Raw genomic sequence first — 20,001 nt, forward strand, 5'->3', positions numbered from 1 at the left:
TATGTAATGGTTTCACTTGTGCAGCTGTTTATCTTTTCGTCGTTCTGAAATTACTCTTGACAATTATATTAACAAGTATGTAAAGATCAGTACAACGTATTTTTATCAGAAATCCTTCGTGAGTGAGTCGGCAGACGTATCGCATTTGTGGCCAATTAGTCCTGGTTTTGAGTTCAAATGGAGGACAATTCCTCTCGGATGTAAGACAGAAGCTGTTTGGATTCCGCTTCAAGCTTATGTGACCCCTTCCAGTATAACCCGGTTGTTACATAATAATACCAAGGCGAAACACGCATATTTCTGTCCATATGTGACATAAATGCATACAGCAAATTATTTAAACCAAAAAAACCTGGTTAAAAAAACAGGTTTAAACATTTTTTTTTTTTAAATAAAACCGGTGGTTTTTGCCAACCCTGCTGAGAAGTGGGAGACAGTACCACCAGGACTAGGAAGCAGTGAAATTGAAGGATGTTATTCGCATAAACTAAATTCAGTGGTCATTGTTTTAAATACATTGCAAGCACTAATTAGAAGAATTGAAGATGTTACCCTAATTCTTTATGACTTTCCGACATAAGGTTGCAATTTGGAGATTTGGAGAATTTCATTTAGTTGTCTTTGGATTTCGTGAGGAACGTAATTTTATTTTGCTTGATTCCTACCCACAGGGCAAGCAAATTGTTTGTTTTGGATCGTCGTTGCAACACAGCGGACTGCTTATTTAGCGATAATGAAGATACTTCATATGTAATCGTGAATGAACTCTTGTCGCGCGCGTTATTCCGTATATTTCTCGCGTCGTAAATCCGTGCGATCGGGATAAAAGGCCTAAATTTTCAGTAATTTCAATGTAATTAATACGACGTAATTTGTGATTGTTTTAACAAAGAAAAAAAGGATTAAACAAGCGTTATGTCTAGTGAAAGTATGTTCTTAGAGCAACATTTACTTTGTATTTCACTTGATTAAGTTTTGTGTTTTAGTTTTTAAGTTTTCTTCTACGTGTTGTCTTTTAATACAATGTAATAAAAATACGTTTCATCGCTCAACACTAGTGCATCGTATTTTTTTCTTCTATCGGCTATAATGTGTAATCCGATTTCCCCGAGACCCGAGATTATTTCGAGACAACTCAAGGAATTTAATAAAGGATTTACCGTGGGTCTTTTTCTTTTCTTTCTTAGCTATTTGTTAATCCCAGTAAGAGAATGTAAGTGATTTCATACGCCGATTTGGTGTACCGAACCCTGAATCACTGTTTGATTTACCTTCCGTATGTGGGTTCAAATCCTGGGATGCATTGTCGTTAACTTAAATCTGTCACAAAATTGCGCTCTTCGGAACAAAGACTATTGGTTCAAACCTGGAAGCTCATAAACATGATCCTATCGAACAGGGATAATCCAGAATCGAACTGTTACAAAAAGGGCAACCTCGCAAAGACAGGTGGAAAACGAACCTGTGAAGGCTATAAATCAAACCCAGGACCGTTATAACACTAACCCCATATTCAATCAATCAATTAATATCTATTATTTTTCAAGTATTTTTACATGTTACTTCTTCCCACTCCATCCCTTCTTACCCCTCACGTCGATAATATGATAAAAACCTAAGACACAACATGCTCCACTCATGTACCAAAAATCATCAGTGCAGCAGTCTAGGAGGAATTCGCCGTCAAACGTCTTTATATTTATTTTTATCTATATAGAAAACGCCCCCCACCCCCGCCTGAAACGGACATTTACAAAAAACATTTAGACATGTGTACCATTATAACGCTTTTTTAAAACTCACAATGGTTGGGGAATATCCTCAAATATAGCAACGTTAATTTAACTTATATCCAGTCGTTATAAAACGACGAAATTTTGCACAGCGACAGAAGTCGCGTGCCAATACAATATTTCACAGTTATTTTCATATAAGTAACAATAGACTTAGTTGGACCGTGTTCTTCAAATCTTGTAGCCTTAAATTAACTCTTTTACAACGTTATACAATGATGACGGTGACAATACAATATTCCATTGTTATTTTCATGGGGTATTCCATGTGAAATCACTGTATATTAAATATAAAGTTTGGTCGATCAACACGATTTTTTTTCCTTAATATTTTCTAAAAAAGTTAATTTACCACTGGTGTGCTGAGAAAGATTATCAGATGTTTTTGGATTTAGACAGATTCTTCTTCAATGCCACACGTGAAAATAAGTGCTTGCAGTGAATAGGCTGCTGCACGATTACTATGAAAGATAGAGATTTGCAGTTTGTACTACCTTAAACATAGATAATGTTTTGGCAAAAGTGTTTAAGATCTCAAATGCAACCATCAAAAGTACAAAATCTGACAGTTTCGAAAGCATGTACAATAGAAGTACTTGAATCTACAGGATGAGGTTTTCTGTACAAGGACTACGGCTAGAAGGGTACTCGGAAATGGTTAGATATAGCTCAAGTTGAAAATCCTTCATGTCAATTTTTAGCTCCGATTTATTTATTTATTTTTGGGGGGGAGGGGTCAAATTTCTCTAAATGGAAAGAACTTTAAAATGTTGGCCCTGGATACTTTTACCATTCTGAATCAAAATTGTGGATTTAATTTTAAGGTTTGAACTGATGAACGATTTAGACGTTCTCGAAATCCTTATATACAGAAAGATGTTCTAAACAGAAGTTAATATTGTATTTTGGAGGAGGAAATTCACCTGTGATAAAATTAGTCTCTCTTGGGGTGCAGTGAATGGCAACTTTAAAAACTTAACTGAGGATTCCAATTTTTTATCACAGATTCTGATTCTATGGGAAAAATAAGTAAATTTTACTCGAAACATTTTTCTTTTAAGATTCGTGATAGATAGGAGCTGTAATGAATGAAAACTACTTTTACTAAGATTTCTTCAATTGAGATCTCCCAAGTTTCTTTCAATAATAAATCTGAAATAAACAGTACCAATCTTTTATCTTAAATGTTTTCTCAACTCGTAATAACTCGCGTGGAACATTGCTTTGCATTCGGAGTGAATTCAGGTAATTCGAATGTGGCAGTGGTATCCGTAGTTAACTATCAAGCATTTTATCATTTGCATCTCTTTGTAGTTGTGAAACTAGGCAAAACTACTTAAAAAACAACAAACGAACACAGTTCAAAAGAAATGATGCAACTCAACGAATGTATTTCCTTACCAGAATAGTACTGCCGATTTTGGCTGGGGGTGCTAGTATTGTGTTTACCACTGTTATTGGGCGAACACGGTGGGACAAAGGGAGTGTAGTCTCAGTGCTGAAGTGTATCCAACTGTTTTTCAGAGTTCCAGTTTAGATGTTATAAGCAGCGTGATCTGTTCGCGGTTAATAAAGTACGTCATAAATTTATATATATGTCTTACTGATGAGTATGTGAAAAACAATTTTACATCTACATCTTGCGAACTTCAACGTTATTTCTGCATTAAGATAACTTAGAAATCTACTTGAATTGAATTTTGGACTTATCCGTTTTTACACGAACGATAATATGACTTGTCGTAGTTTACACAAAATTTGAGGTGCGGTTTACGGAATGTAATCTACGGTTTTGTTAATTTTTACACCTTTGTGTGTACTTCAATGACATGAAAAGCACCACCGAAGAGATAAGATTGGAGTCAGCTCATAAATATGTTGTAGAATTAGTCTGCATTAATAAGCAGCCAGGTCAGTTGGTTGTTACTCAGACACTTATTCTTACTTTTACTTTGCTTACCTTCCCGGAATACGCCAAAGTTATTGTAGTCCTACCCCTCTTCGACATTTCAAACGTCACAATTTTGGGCAGACCAGTACACTGTGTAACGAGACCGCCTATTTGTGCCAACTGTGGCCAGGTAAGTCATGGTGCGGAACCCGTTACAAAACCCCATGTGTTTCTGTTAGTGGGGAACTTTGGCGAACCCCATTACATTCTCGTTTCTCTTATATAAGTTGTCTGAAACTTAGATTACTCGACGACTGAATGATCTTGTTCTCTCTCAGAAGAAACCGACATCTTGGTCGGTTCGTAAATTACCAAGTCATGTTGAAATCTGATATAATGGAAGAGGAACTCATGGGCAGTGAGTGGACGGTTATTTTGTTTCCATGGGACCTTCTCCTCTCAATTCATTTCAACCTTTCCCCGACAATACATCTACAAGATCAAACTCCTAGTTCAACATTGTTAAGAGCCACCATGTTCCCTAAGAGCGTTTCAAGATAAACAGCACTGTCTATAGTTAAATGGAATCATCACGCTGATAAGAGCATGGGTGCCGTCGTCACTTTCTTTCCTTTATGATTCGAAGAGGTATATGGAGAAATAAAAGGTAGGGAACATGATCCAGCACAATTTCTTGTGTCTGTGTTCCTTTCCATTATCAAAGGTACTGGAAGAGTGTATTATTTTTTAGAAAAGTACTTTCGATTCGTGCAATAACATTATAGTTACGTTTTGATTGAATAAAGTGAAATGAGAAGTAAGATACGTAATTCTTGTCTCTACTGCTTTTCCATTACATTAGTGTGCCCAGATTTAGATAATAATAATAATAATAATAATAATAATAATAATAATAATAATAATAATAATAATAATAATAATAATAATAATAATAATAATAACGGAATACTTGGCAAAGTGGCATAATACGACGATCAACTAGATACAGTCATTATTATGTCGTTATTCGTGCCAGTGAGAAAGTCTCAAGTTTTTCAAATAAGCATTTTTAATTTTTTTTTAAAACCTTATTGCAACTTTAATTTTTACATGACCTTTTAAGGGGATGTCTACCCACTTGCAAGTGTTTCAGGATCCCTATAAGATAACACGTAGATATTTCTATGTGAATATTTAACAAGATATTGCACTTACCGTCTCAAAATTTTCCATGATATTTTCCAACAGCAATACCTATATGTTCATGGTTTCTGTTTTTGATTTAATGCCCCAGATCAATTTAGATTAATTATAATGTATACTTCCGTTTACACTTGGCAACGTAGAGGATAGAATTTCTCCAGGAATTGAGAGCTCTCTGCTGAACCTCTAGCCCAAATAGTCTTCGCGTCACGTGGTAGTGATTTATGAGCGCTTCTGGCTAAAAACAAATGTTGTCTCTGTTTTTTTTTTTTTTTTTTTTTTTTTTTTTTTTTTTTTTTTTTGTCAAAAACTTGTTTTGGGCAGCTTTGTCCTCAGTTTTGTCTACTGCCTCTATCGAGATAGCAGTTATACAATGGAGATCGTTTGCAGATCTCATAGCAGATAATGTAACATTCTTTGAAGAAACTCGAAGACTGACATACGAACCGCGTGACAATTTGGGTAGGGAATCTGGAGCGTTGCAATTTTGTGTTCTGAAGTGCGCCTTATCACACAAGACGAAATGACCATAAACAAGAGACTTGTGAAGGAAGAAGAAAAATGTTCTTAGTAATTGTATCCAATTGTTTCCACATTTTTCATCTTTCCCCCCGAAAGATCCCTTCGAAAAGGGAAAGAGGGGAGGGTGATTTTGTGACCCTTGAGTTTTAGAATAGTCTTGAAACGAACTGCAAAGTGCACTTACTGGAAATTCTACTGTCGTTGTGCTATAATATCTGTGTTGCAAGAAGTGTGACAAAATGAAGGAATCAAAGAGGAAAAGAATTTGGTACTCTCTCCTTCCAAAAAAGAAGTCTCGCCAAGCTAATTCATATGTGTGGTCGATCTCAGAGTATGGAGTTCAGAGACTGGATAGTTAATATTTACCATTCAGGATTACCTTACAACCAATTAAATTCCATTTTCACCTAGCTTGGGCTGGGTTTGGGCAACTCCCTCTTGTGCAGTCGCCTGGACCCAGATCAGGCTCGTATTTATGGACATGTGTCTATTTCCGGATCACTTCGGAATTGATCCTTCGTTAATAACCATTCAAGTTCATTACTATATTTCCTGAATTATCCAGTAATCCTTTCTCCTCCAATCCTTTATCTTTCTTCATTCTTTCTCTTTTTCTTTTCTTCTCTGCCTCCCTCTGCTACTCTTCTTTCTCACTCTTCTTTTTCCTAACACTAACAAAACTGAAAAACGGTGTCGTGACGGGGAGTAGTCGCTATCAGCACGGTCAATAAGTTGTTTCGATATTTTTTTTTTCTTCGGGAGTCCGATATGGAATGATTAACTCGAAAATGAACATATACAGAAAGAATAATAATAATAAAATTTATTCATGATTTCAATTATCAGATAGGAGAGTATTGTATTTCTTCCTTACTTCGGGCGACTCCTCCTTCCACCCACGAATAAAATTACCCGTATACATGACAATAGGAAGGTATTTCGTTGAAAAATATACTTTTTGTAGGATCATTTTAATTTCAGGCATATAGTCATTCTACTCCTTTTTCATAATGTAATTAATATAGATGTATGCACAGTATAAATGTAATGTGTTAGAGATGTAATAAACTATTTCGTTGATAATTGTTTTTGGTAGAATCATTTGAATTTCAAGCATAACGTCATACTAAGGGGTTCCATAGTCTTGTGGTTAGAACTTTTGACTCCTGTTCGCGTGATTCTAGGTTCGATTCCCTACTAGAATACTCAAATCATTGGCGTTTGCTCATCGTTGTGAGCCAAGCTGGGGAGTCACGTGATTAAAAGACGTGACAGTCTATAGAATTAATATAAATGTATACACAGTACAAATGTTGTTTGACAGTAGTAAGGCATTTCGTTGATATGTATATACTATTTCTAGGATGTATACATTTCTTTGTATACGACTTTTATAATGTATAATGTATTCTTATAATCAAGAACGAAATTTTAAAATTCTTCTTCTTCTTCTTATTATTATTATTATTATTAAGTATTCTGCCTTTTGGCCGGTACTGGGACTGATGAGATTTTTTTCGTTTCTTCTTAATTTTCAGTTTGGACCTTGAAATATTTCTTCCATGTTTCTCGATTTTCAGCTTCTTCTTAATAATAATTAATTATTAATGCTTAATAATAATTAGGCATAACAATGTTAGAAAACTGAAATATTTTAACAGAGCAGTTGATTTCCACGAATGTCTAATAACAAATTTTACCACCCAAGTGAGATTTATACCACTTGACACTATGGTTCGGAACTCATGACTATCATATTTGTGTTACAAGGTTATTTTCTAAAGACAGCTGTTTATTAGTCTAAAATCTAAACTCAGCAATACAGCCCATAGGGGCCTGGACATGCCAGCTGGTAAACATTCACAACCTAGAAGATCGTGATCAGTGCAATGACATCAAACAATCCTTTCGTCTTTCTTGACCAGAGATCGCTACCACTTTATTCGGATAGTTCTCCATTTCTTTCACGATGTTGACTCAACTTCGGAAGTTATGAGCTTACACTGGCAATCGAATCCTATTCTACGTACAATGGAGACACAATATAACGAGATTCAGCTAAGGAAAAACTCCTAAATAGTCATTAGTAGGAAAAGAAGCTGAGTACTATTCAGGAATGAATTGTTGATCATCTCTTAGGGGGAGGATATTTTCGAGAAAATGTACGCATGGAAAATAATAATAATAAAAAAATAAAATAATAATAATAATAATAATAATAATAATAATAATAATAATAATAATAATAATAATAATAATAATAATAATAATAATAATAATAATAATAACACAGCTACACAAAAAGAATAAAAGTTCTGTGCACCAGACCCCAGGGTATGGATTCAAAATATTTTGGTACCCAGAATCCAAATTTCGAAACCCCAGGACGATTGACCGTGATATTTTTTTAAATGGGCGATAAACATAAGCAAACGTAAAACAGCACTTACGTTCTTCGCCCATAAAACAAAGTTGACACGGTCAAATCGTCCTGGAGTTTCGAAATTTGGGTTCTGGGTACCAAAATACATCGAATCAATACCCTGGGGTCCAGTGCACAGAACTTTTATTTATTTTGTGTGGTTGTGTAATAATAATAATACTGTATAAGGAAAAGGAATGAAGACGTACTAAAGGAAGCTAATGAAGGACGACAGATCATGAAGATAATAGGAAAAAAAGAAAAAGAAACAGCATGCTTGGACATCTTATTCGGCACTCCGATTGGATCACCATGTTGATAGGGGAAAAGGCAGAAGAAAAACCAGGAAGTGGAAGATCAAGGATAGAAAAATCTATAAGTTTTACGTCCCACAGTTATGCCTGGTAGGTTAAAGGAGCTAGTGATGTGAAAAGAAGGAAATGCTGGAATGTAGAAAGTGGAAGGAAACGGGAGAACCTCGACACATGGTGTTTGTCCTCCACAAAGTTCACTTGGTGCGAGCTGAGATCGAACTAAGGACGCCATGCATTAGAGGTGAACGCCCTACCACTGACCGACCAGGGATAGATGCAGTTACGAAGAAGAGACCTTATCAAATTATAAAACAGCTCTCCCAGGGGAGAGAAAAGTTTTAAAATTTCCTTCTTGCGCATCAACCTATGATTGAAGTGAGAAAGATTATTATTATTATTATTATTATTATTATTATTATTATTATTATTATTATTATTATTATTATTATTATTATTATTATTATTATTATTATTATATCGAGAATGTACTTCTGGGTTTCCTCCTTAAAAAATACACACACTATTTCCAATTATGGTTATCCTACTTTTTACAAATTTGTCTTTTTTTCCTCTGTCTTTCATTCCCATCATGCGATGGGTGGGCCATAGAAGGTGACGCCTTTTCTGTGGCCAGAGTGATCAAATTTGTCTAATTCAATATTGGTTTAAATAGTATTAGTTTTCAAGCTACATATATGAGTTCTTTGACTAACTGAATAGTGCACGCCCCTTCTGGCTCACTCGCCACTATTTAACATTAAATTTCAGATGCCTCGATATACTTGCATAAGTTTATTATTTCTAAAATAAACATTACGTAAAAGGTTATTCAAATTGATATCAAGTTTTTCTGACATTTGTATATTACGCATATCTTTCTTAATTTGCATTACTCACATTACCCCAGAGAACGAACAAATTTTAGAGTTCTGGTTTGAACTTCTCTTACAATAATAAGCAAATATACGAGGAACAAATTTACCATTATTGACGATGCGGAGGGGAGGAGATTTTCTGGACTAGGAAGGAATGTGTGCGGGTGCAGAGCAGAGGTCTGCACGGGCCGGAATTTTCAGCCCGGGCCCGGCCCGTGAATTTACAATGTGAGGCCCGACCCGAGTCCAAAATATGTCTTAGCATTTAGGCCCTAGCCCGGACTGAGCTTTGTGATAATCAAATGAGCCCGAAATAAGCCCGAATTGCAGAAACTTAATTATTAATGCAAAATTGTATTTTTATTTACAGCAATTCGAGGTTTGATTTTGCAGTTGTGTTTTAAAAGTCCTCCAGAAATAACGGTGCAATTTGTATCGTTTTACACTATATTTACAAAGTTAGGCCCAAAAAAGTCCGAGAAATATGGTTGTATATTTAAAAATTCACAGCCCGAACCCTGGGGCGTCATTTAGGAGGACAGGGAGAGGCATTTGCCCCCCTCCCGAGTTTGAGATTTATATAATTTTATCAATAGCATAGTAGTAAATCAGTGAAAAACGCGAAATTTTACATATATCAAGGGGTCTTGGCCCCCCAAGCCAAATCTGAAATGACGCTACTGCCCGAACCCCTCCCGGGCCCGAAGTGATACATTCTTTGTAGGCCCGAGCACGTGCAGACCTCTAGTGCAGAGGCGTTTCAAGTGGTGGGCGACTGCCCACGGCCTTGCATCTTGAGGGACCTCGCAAAGACCAACGAGCCTAAATCGATTTAGCACTCACTTTTGTCGATGCAACAATAGAAACAAATATGAATTCGGACTTAATTACAGAAAAACAATACGCTTCAAACTAACTTTTCATCTATTCGTATATATTAGATCGCTAGCATACGCGACAGGCGGCGAGTTTATTTTAAAATTGCAATAATGAATGTGTATAAGTCTTTACCGTTGAGATGAATTGTTTTCGATAAATTTTATTATAATTAGCAATTTTTAAGAAAAAGGGGGCAGGAAGGACTCGTAAACCTTATTCGCCTTCTGTGCAGATGGTATGGTAAAAATCAATACCGAATAATGAAAGTGTAAGTGTAAAGGCTAATATGGAACAGAGAAACAAAAGAGAACTTCTTCAGAAGGGAATTGGGAGGGGAGGGGATGAGAGTACAATGCTGTGACACTTAAAATGCGTCTTGATTTGTATACTTCAACAAACTTTTCTTATTAGATTACGCAATTTCTAGTTTCTTACTCCGATTATTCAGAGTATTCAAATGTTCTCGGAGGGAGTGACCGCCCCTCCCTTTAATCCGTCCGTGGTGTCATTCAGTTTGACTTTTCGCTACTAATTCAAAGTGTTTTCCGAAACAAGTTGTCTTCTTGTGACACAAACAAACCGTGAAAGGAAGAAAGAAGAAGTTTTGGGCTCTTCCAGTCCAGACCATTCTAACCACTGAGAAGTGAGAATCACAACGTGATTTTTCTGGTAAGAGCGTCCTTTTAAAAGCAGCTAACAAGCAAACAGATGGTCAGCCCTCTCCCCTCTCCAGCATACTTTTTATTCTCTGTTGCCAAACTTACTGAAGAATATATTGCAATTAATCTAACGCATGTAACGTAAATTGGAGACCGTGGTTGAATTTATATGGGTCTTGTGTATTTGTATTAAAAATTTCAAGTTATTACCTGCAATACTTTGTTAGAAATTACCATATTAAATTTTACATGTTATCAAATGGAGAGTTAGAAACCTAAGCGGAGATGGTAGAAGATCCCCTTAATAGTTTACAGGAACCCGAGAAAGCCCATGTATAACACAAAATAAATAAATGAACTTACATTTATTTCCACTTTATCATCTAACTTGTCTTGAGATATTTGTTCAAGCTTTTCCCATGTCTCCTTCGGAAGAACGTCTGCGTCAATCTTTACTTCTGCAAAACATAACATTGAAATTATCAAATACTAAAATTTGGTAAGTAAAATTTAAAAATAATAATAAAATAATACCACTAAAAATAATAACTACTGATTGCTCGGTACAAAATTTTATAAAATTTCTCATAATTTGAATCTGCCAACACTCAATGAGAAGTTATATTTGAAATGTCAAAATCTCTACTCAAATAGAACTGTGGAGGTGAAATGAAATGAAATCTTTGAGTTTTACGTCCCACGGTTATGCCGGTTAGGCTAAAGGAGACGGAACTGTGGAGGTGAACTAAACTATTAAGCATGTTACTGAGACCACGGTGCATATAATTACATATGTATAAGCATACACCTACTGACATCGGTCACCTGACTTTTATATCTCTAAGGGATAACGAATAGTTTGTTAATTCCATGCTTCCTGCTGCAAGTGCTAATTCTTCTGACTCATTACTGCAGCGTTGGTCATAAATCAGAAAAACAGATAGTTTCCGATTAAAGTAGTTCTGCAGAGGACTACCATAACTTCCAAGTGCGAAAATCTTTCAACTGACACAACAGAGTATGAAATTACAATACAAACAGAAGAGGTTGATTCATTTATGTTGAGCGGAAGTCAATGTGTAACTGTACCGTGCATGAGCAACCCATCGCCATAAGATTTGCTACGAGGCAAGCAACAGTATCTTGTTAGTCATGTAATAGAGCAGTATGGTCGAGTGCAGTCTGATGCCACCGAAACTGAACAGATTCTGAGAGGGGTTCATTGTAGACCCTTCCGATGCCAAGATCACGGCGTCGTGCGTTGTAGAAATATGTCATGTGCGTAATTTTCGCGTAGGTCGTGCACTGTGAATTGTATTATCGGGAAATACGCGGCACAAAGCCTGGGCCCACCACACCGACGATAGCAGCTAGAAACATTCCCAAAGGGTTGACGATTGTGGTCCTTTTCTCGTACAGGAGCAAACTGTGTCTCTGAAAGATGGAGCGAAACATCAAAATCAATGCTTCGTACTATCTGATTCATGTTCTTCTTCTTCTTCTTCTTGACTTCCATCTTCTCCTTTCAACCAGACTGATGTCTTGACTGAAATATACCAGCATGAAACTCCAGCATTGTACGGACAAGACGTGAACCAGGTTGAACTGCATCAAGAAAGGCAATGTTAAGGCCAAGCTTGCAACAGTGTTACGTTGCACGGGACCAAGTCTCTTCCACGCTTTCCAGATCTTATTCTTCCCCCGCTCGGTTATCTCTTATGGACAAAGTAAAAGATGAGGTGTATCGTCGTATACTACGCAACCTGGACACTTTCGGATGAGATTGAAACGGTGTACCGGTGTACGCAGAAATCCCATTGGATACTTCAGTACGAAGTACGGAAAAAAATCGGGACTCCTACTCAGAAATGTATAGGGGTTGAACGCCATCATTTAGAACGTACATTTTGACTAAAAAGTACAATCATTTTTTAAATTGGACTATAGCTTTACTTTTTCCAGAAATTTAACTTTATAGGAAATAAATTTTCTATGACAGTTGAAAGTGTGTATACACATATTTTTTTGACACACCCGGTAAAAATAAAATATCTCTACATTTATCACGTAAAGCATTTCTGCTGCTTAAAACAATACATACTTCGAAATATGCATCCAAGGCTTTATTTTGATATATTGGGTTGATTCATTAGTTTGCTCCGTTTGATACTCATAGATACACTTCTTGTTTGAGGGTTGAACTAATCACACAATAACTCGCTTATGTATTTCCCGCACTGTTCACAATTCATTCCCGACGATGGCTTTAATCCATAGAAGTTATCAATAAAATTTGTAGCTCCTCATCGTTTCCGAAGAATGTGCCACTAAGTGCATTCGACAGAGACCAGAAAAGATACTAATCTGTAGAAGCCATATTTGTGGAATATGCCGGATGAGGAAGAACTTCCATTGAAGCTACCGAATGGCCACGGGTGTTTCACTTATGGTTTAATGTTGTCAATGTGATGATGATGCCACGTCTTCTATTCAGCTCTTTTTCAAGTGCTGCATGAACACGTTGAAGTAGATCATAGTATACAACAGGAGCGATGGTACGATTACGGGACAGATTCACTGTGGATAAACTCTTCCATGTTCCACCAGAGACACCACTTTCTTCTTGGGATGCAAATCCTGTTTGGGACGTGATGTTGCCTTTGTTTGGGCTGTCTCATTACTTCACGTACAGGCACCATTTCTCATCTTCGGTGAGGAAAAGGGCTAATATTGCCAACAGGTTTCGCGATAAGCAAAGAACCACACATTGCAAAACGCTGGTTCTTGTTATCTGCATTGAGTAAATCAGGGACCTAACAACCCAGTGTTTGAACCTTTCCCATATGTTAAAGGTATGCTGAAGGTGTCACACAACAGTTGCTAGTTTACTGCCCCCATCTCCGAGCCCAATTCTTGGATGCTTTAACGTGGATAAAGCCGTTCAAATGGTCCTCATCAAAGTGGAATGGGCGACTAAAATGTGGGGCATCACTCAGGTCGAAATTTCTACTTCGGAACCTGTCAAACCATCTCTAGATGGTCCTTTCTGCAACACTGTCCTCTCCATAAGCTGCAGATTTTTGTACATTAGAACATTTGTTGAACTCATACTGGAGAACATGTCAGAGGTGGTCCTTTTCAACTTGACAGTCCACACTTTAGATCATGAAAAACAAAATCTGATTAGCCCCCGCAAACCTACAAACCACCCACGTGCAAATAGTACAACCAAAAATAGTACTATGCTTTATTAATAACATAGCTACAATTAGGTATACTCCACAGTACTGCCAGCATCACTGACATCTGACAAAGATTTTTTGAAAATAAATGGTACGAATTAACTCAACATTTGTTTCCAATTGATAGATTGATTGGGCATCATTTCTTTCTCAGTATCTTCGATATGCGAGCAGGATGCTGAAAGTGAAGTCCTAACAACTATTCAGATTTATATCCGACGTGAACACTGTATCAGGGATCGAACCTGTGATCACACGCACAGAAAGCAAGTGCATTGATTACTTGGCCCTAAAGAGGAGTACTTCCAATTTTCACGAATATTTTGATGCATATCGTATTTTATAAAAGTTTTCAATGTGTTAATTTTCGGTTTTACCATGATAACCTGTTATTGAAGTCAAAAATACATTTTTTTCATTCCACAATTATGGTCCGAAGTTAAGGGAGAGGAGATGATAACGATAATGAACGAAATAGTGGAATAAACAAAGGGAGTGAAAACAGAAGAGTTCCGAGGAAACCCACGTACATGGTGTTTGTCCACCATAAACTCGCTTGGAAAGAGCTAAGACCAAACCAGAGACCTGACGCACCAGTCACAGAAGTGTATTAATAAGACAGCATTACACTGCATTCGAGTTTTCACATATGTTAAAAAATAATTTAAATGATGAACCTTGATACATACTTCTTATTAACATATCAACTTAATGTTGTCTACGCAATATATTTCTTAGTTTTCAATGTTAAGTGCGCAACTGAGTAAAAATACACAACACATCTTAACATAGCAACATGTATAAGCTATAGAGATGCCTGAAATATTTATGTTGTATCATTTGTGTCCTTTACGTCTGTGTTTATGTGTATAACTTTTCTTATTCTGCATCTAGATAGTTTTCTATTAAAGTTGGTGAGTTAATAAAAATAAAATAAAACAACTACATCATTTCACTATACCAAAATATGATATGCCTTCAATCAATCAAGGACACTGTATAGTTACGTAACTAATAAAGTGGATTCTAATTTGATTTTTTTTTTTTTTTTTAAATCTTTACTTAATACTATATCTTACACATTGCAAGAAACAACATTGACTGCTTCATGTCATACAACAGGAAAAGAACTGACTGTTCAATTGGCAATGCACTGGTAACCGGATACATACAGATAGTGGCATCGACTGTCTTCTACGTAAATTTAAAAACTCTATGATTATACTATGAAATCTCTAGCAAAACAGTTCACGAAGAACTATGGACGACCAGTCTGCTTTTAATTGGTTGATGAGCTACTGTTAACCTTGCATACGTAAAAAACTTTCTTCAGGTATTTCTTGATGATTGGGTTAACTTTTTCTCAGGTGCTTAGCGATTGCCTCGTTCGTAGTGAAAATACTACTCAATTTAGTATATAATCGTTCCTTAAAAACTTTTTACACAAGATGTGTACAAAAGCTTCACAAATTTCTGTTATTTCGTAATTTGTTTTTGAAGTAATTAAGTTGTTCTCTTCTGGGATAATGTTACGATGAAAGGATAAACAATGGTTCTTGTGTAGGAGTTCAAGAGGTTACCGAAAAAAGTAACAGAGGCTATTGAAATAATTTAATAAAGATGATGAAATTTTTTACGGACACAAGGTTAGAATACTTCATTTACCAATATGTATCCTATAGTGTCCATTAGCAAATGGCTGATGAGTGCTTAGAATACAGACCATCAGTCTTCATTAGATCGATATATTTAGTCTTCGTTACAGCAGCTCTTCAATTCCTTTATGGTTTTCAGTCAACAATGAAAATTCTATGCTCAGACTAGAAATCCAAGCTGGAAACATGCGAAACCGAAAGTATGCGTGCTAATCAGTCGGCCGTACGGGAACACATCTACACTATTCTACATTAAGTTTCATTACGATTTCATTGACCCGTACATTAACAGACCTTAGCACAATTGGAACCAACTAGGTCCTTCTCCCGTTATGATTTATTCAATAAAACACTTCTATTTGTAATTTTAAAATGCAAAAACTTTCAGAAAATGCTTATTTTTCTGAAATTCCTTACCTGGACTTTCGATTCTAAGGCACGACAAGTCTGTCAAATGGACAACTTTTCCTTCATGATCTATTTCATTCACAAGAAAGTCTGAATATCTGCAATGTATTTATTAAGATTTCGAATTAAATAAATATATGTCATTATTGCTATTATTATAAAATGCAAATGAATATATAGGGAATACATCACAAAATACTACATAAAAATAACTCTATTAAAAAGTGCTAATAGCCTGTTGGGAAATAATAACATTTGCATAAAAATAATAATAGGGGATTCCATGTGAAATCATTACATCTTAGCTATAAGTTGATCAATCGTCAGGGATTATTTATATATATCTACTTATTAAAGGTTACCTTATTAATCACGTGCAGAGAAAGATTGTCAGATTTTCTTTTTTTCATCTGCCACCATCTTGGATTTAGACTCATTTTTCTTAAGTGTTGCGCATGAAAATAAGGATTTGCAGTGGTGTAGAGAACAGACTGCTGCGCGGTTACTACAAAAGATAAAAAGTTGCAGTGTGTACTGCCTTAAAGCGCAGATATTGCATATATATAAATGCAGGATAATGTTTCGGTAAAGGGACTTTCAAGATCTCTATCAAAAGTACAAAATTTGTCAATTTCAAAAGCCTGTAAAATCAAGACTACTTGAAATCACAAGATGGCATTTTCTGTGGAAGAACTATGCCTAGAAAGGTTTTCAGAAACAGTGAAATGTAGTTGACAATTTCTGGATCCGAAAAAAAAATCAAGGACAAATTTCTCATAAGGGGGAGAAAGAAAGAAATTTGATATTCTTGCCGTAGATACTTCTACTAGTTTTCAGTAGAAACTATGGATTACATTTTGTTGTTTGCACATATGAACATGAACGACTTACAAGTTCTCAAAATTCTTATTGTTACACAGATTGGGGCTGTCATGTATTAAGGTTGGATTCAAGGTGTAGTTATAGTCGCCTTACGCTCTCCTATGCATGTGAGAAGAAGGAAGAGAGGAAGTGAGTCACACGAGGTGCTAATTGAACCGACAATTAGCCACCTCCGGACGCTGAGCCACCTGCACGTGTTGTTGACTTAGTCCTGGCGTTTTGATTTCCTCAAATCACAGAGCCGGGTTAATGCTATGAAAGTAACATGAGCCAATTAATAATAATAAATAAGCAAACAAAAATACGATACAATAAAATGAAAAGAATAAATCGGTGTCAACGAGGAAGCCAGGAAGCCAACAGAAAGCTAGAATTCTGTGCTACCCAAGAGCGCGTGCGCGCGGCTATTCTTTCAGTTTGCTCTTGGTTGGGACTGACGTAAGAATTAGAGAAATACGACAAGGCAGAAAGCGTAGGCCACGCTATTTAATCCCTTAACTGGCACATTTTTCTGGGAATGTGTATTCTCGGGTGGCAGACGCAGTACTACACCATAGCCATAAAATCTTAACCATTTATTACTTCTGCTGTCGTTCCATCCATCCATCCATCCATCTCTGCACCAGATGGATGGATGGATGGATCCCTGCACCAGAATTTTAGGTATACAGATGGTGATCAGAAAAATGGAAACACCTGTAGTTGGCAACACGTCAGATGTATGGGTTGGCAGTGGTGTCGTGGCGCCCGCAGCGCCGGACCGCTGGTGGTGGTGTGTTAGGTCGGTCTCCATACTACGTCAGGCGCAGTGGAACAGCAGTGTCCAGTGGCTGCAGCAGACGGAGGTAGTGTAAAATGGCAGACCTCTCAGATTTTCAAAGAGGGCAAATTGTTGGTGCGTGGTTATGTGGAGTGAGTGTGACGGCAGTGGCTACTGTGTTAGGTGTGTCGCGTGGGACAGTGTCGAAGGTGATGACGGCCCGCACAACACACGGGAAAACCACATCGGGGAAGCGGAACAGTGGGTGGAAGAAAATCATGAGTGACAGGTCACGCCGGTTATTAAAGCGCATTGTCACGCAGAACCGTCGTGCCACTGCGGAGCAAGTGACGGAGGAACTCAATCAGCCCCTCCCCCACCCTGTTTCGACAATCACAGTCCGCCGCGAATTACATGACATGAACTTACGGGGTCGTGTTGCACGGGCCAAACCGCTCATCAGGGACCATAACGCTTTCGCACGCCGCAAATGGTGCTGCGACCATGCAACTTGGACCGTTGAGGACTGGAAACGTGTGATATGGTCGGATGAGTCATCCTTCACCCTATTCCCAACCACGGGCCGTGTTTTTGTGTGGAGAACGCCCAAAAAAGCTTATGATCTGCAGTGTCTCCGCCCAACTGTGAAACATGGCGGCGGTTCGGTGATGCTGTGGGCCGCAATATCATGGTTTTCATTTGGTCCTGTGGTCACACTTAGCGGACGAATCACTGCCAACGATTATGTCGCAATTTTAGGAGACCAGTTGCATCCTATGGTCGGAATGTTGTTCCCGGACAATGACGCCATCTTCCAGGATGATAATGCACCCATTCACACAGCTGGCGTTGTTGCAGCGTGGTTTGAGGAACATCGGGATGAAGTTCAACACCTCCCCTGGCCCGCCCAATCCCCAGATCTCAACATAATTGAACATCTGTGGTCCGTCTTGGAAACACGACTCCGGCGACGATTTCCACCTCCATCCTCTCTCACAGAACTGGCCGATGCCCTGCACGAGGAATGGTGTAAAATTCCACTTGCTACCATTCACGACCTCTATGCCTCCATCCCACGTCGCATCAAGGCTGTTCTGAAGGCGAAAGGTGGCCCGACACCTTATTAATCTGGTAAGTTGCAATTTCGTTCAGGTGTTTCCATTTTTCTGATCACCATCTGTATGTTCTTTATGGCGAGTCCTGGAATGTCCTCATCACCTGTGGGTTCCTGCATTCGTCTTGCAAATGCAATCTCTTCTGACTCTATCAAAGATGTCCTCAGAGATGCACAGGTGTCAGAAGTAACGATAAGAGAGGAACGCGAGAACTGATACCTGCCTCCTACTATCGATTGTTTAGTTTTCGTGTGCTCAAAATGGGACCAAATAACTTCAGTTTCACTGACGCCTGCCATCCTGTTAAACTCAGATGTCCGAACAATCCTTCTGTCCAGGCACTTTCGGGTTCATCACGGAGCTACTGGGAAGCTCGTTAACTGTGGGGACCCTTTGCCTTCCATTGTTAGAGTACATCACTATTGACACGTCATGATTCACACAAGCGTTTAAGGAGAACGACCAGCCGGCCTCTCACGGCTATACTATACGGCTAAGCATGAAAATACTTAATTCTAAAACAGGTGTTTGCTGGCGTCATCCTGGTATTACAGATACTGACTACGATCCACACACAACTACACTACTCGTGTTGTTTCGACAACCTTCAAACTACTAGCAGCATGTCTTCTAGCCACACTGCCATAAATCCTGACCTCTAGGTTGCCGGTCTGCTTGGACCTTCAAACTAAGAAAAGCACGTCTTTACACATATTCTGAATACAAAATTTCCAATGAATCGAGTGGTGTATCCAGGAGTTGTTAAATTCGTTTCAATCAATGTATATATGTATATGATTATTTTCACCATTTTCTGGTAAGTAATTCGCTTTCAATTTATGCTTCGCTATACGTTTGTTTCAACTATGTATATAGCAACTTTCATATGCTATGAAAACATATATAAAAAAGACGACTGCGTTACATTCTATTGTCAAATGATATTGACCTAACACCTTATCTAAAAAAAGATGCGATTCCACTTTCTCTGTTGTGCCGCTCGGGAATTCATATAAGTGAAATATGGATTTAATAGATAAACATATATTCTCTGAACCTACACTCAAAATATTTAACTTTTATCTGGTAACTTTGTTTAAGGTAAACTTAAAATGCAAAATAGAACCGAAATTCAGAAACACAAACTAGTAGGGCTCAAAGAAATCTTTGACTTTTCTTCTAATAGGACGAAATACAGTATTTCTTAAGTATCACTTTACATTCCCTTAATTAAATATAATGGCTCTAAATTGTTTTAGAAAGTCAAAACAGGTTTACTTCTCAAGAAATGTCTCTCCTAAATAAATCCATAACAGATTGCGCACTTCAATTAATGATGTAATTTCTTAAAAATGGCTACACGTTCATTTAAACGACAGAG

General features: G+C 37.4%; 1 protein-coding gene across 1 annotated transcript in view; it reads right to left on the reverse strand.

Moving 5' to 3' along the window:
- The window catches only part of Pus7 (pseudouridine synthase 7), a 99,575-nt gene that overhangs the window by 57,990 nt on the left and 21,584 nt on the right, over positions 1-20,001 (reverse strand). The window contains exons 4-5 of the mRNA XM_081760031.1: positions 15,873-15,961; positions 10,922-11,016 (exon numbers count right to left, since the gene is read on the reverse strand). Of these exons, the coding sequence (XP_081616157.1) occupies positions 10,922-11,016; positions 15,873-15,961 (184 nt within the window). The remainder of the gene's footprint in view (positions 1-10,921; positions 11,017-15,872; positions 15,962-20,001) is intronic.

The sequence above is a fragment of the Thermobia domestica genome, chromosome 5 (genome assembly GCF_964235325.1).
Source record: "Thermobia domestica chromosome 5, izTheDome1.hap1.1, whole genome shotgun sequence".
NCBI classification, from domain to species: domain Eukaryota; kingdom Metazoa; phylum Arthropoda; class Insecta; order Zygentoma; family Lepismatidae; genus Thermobia; species Thermobia domestica.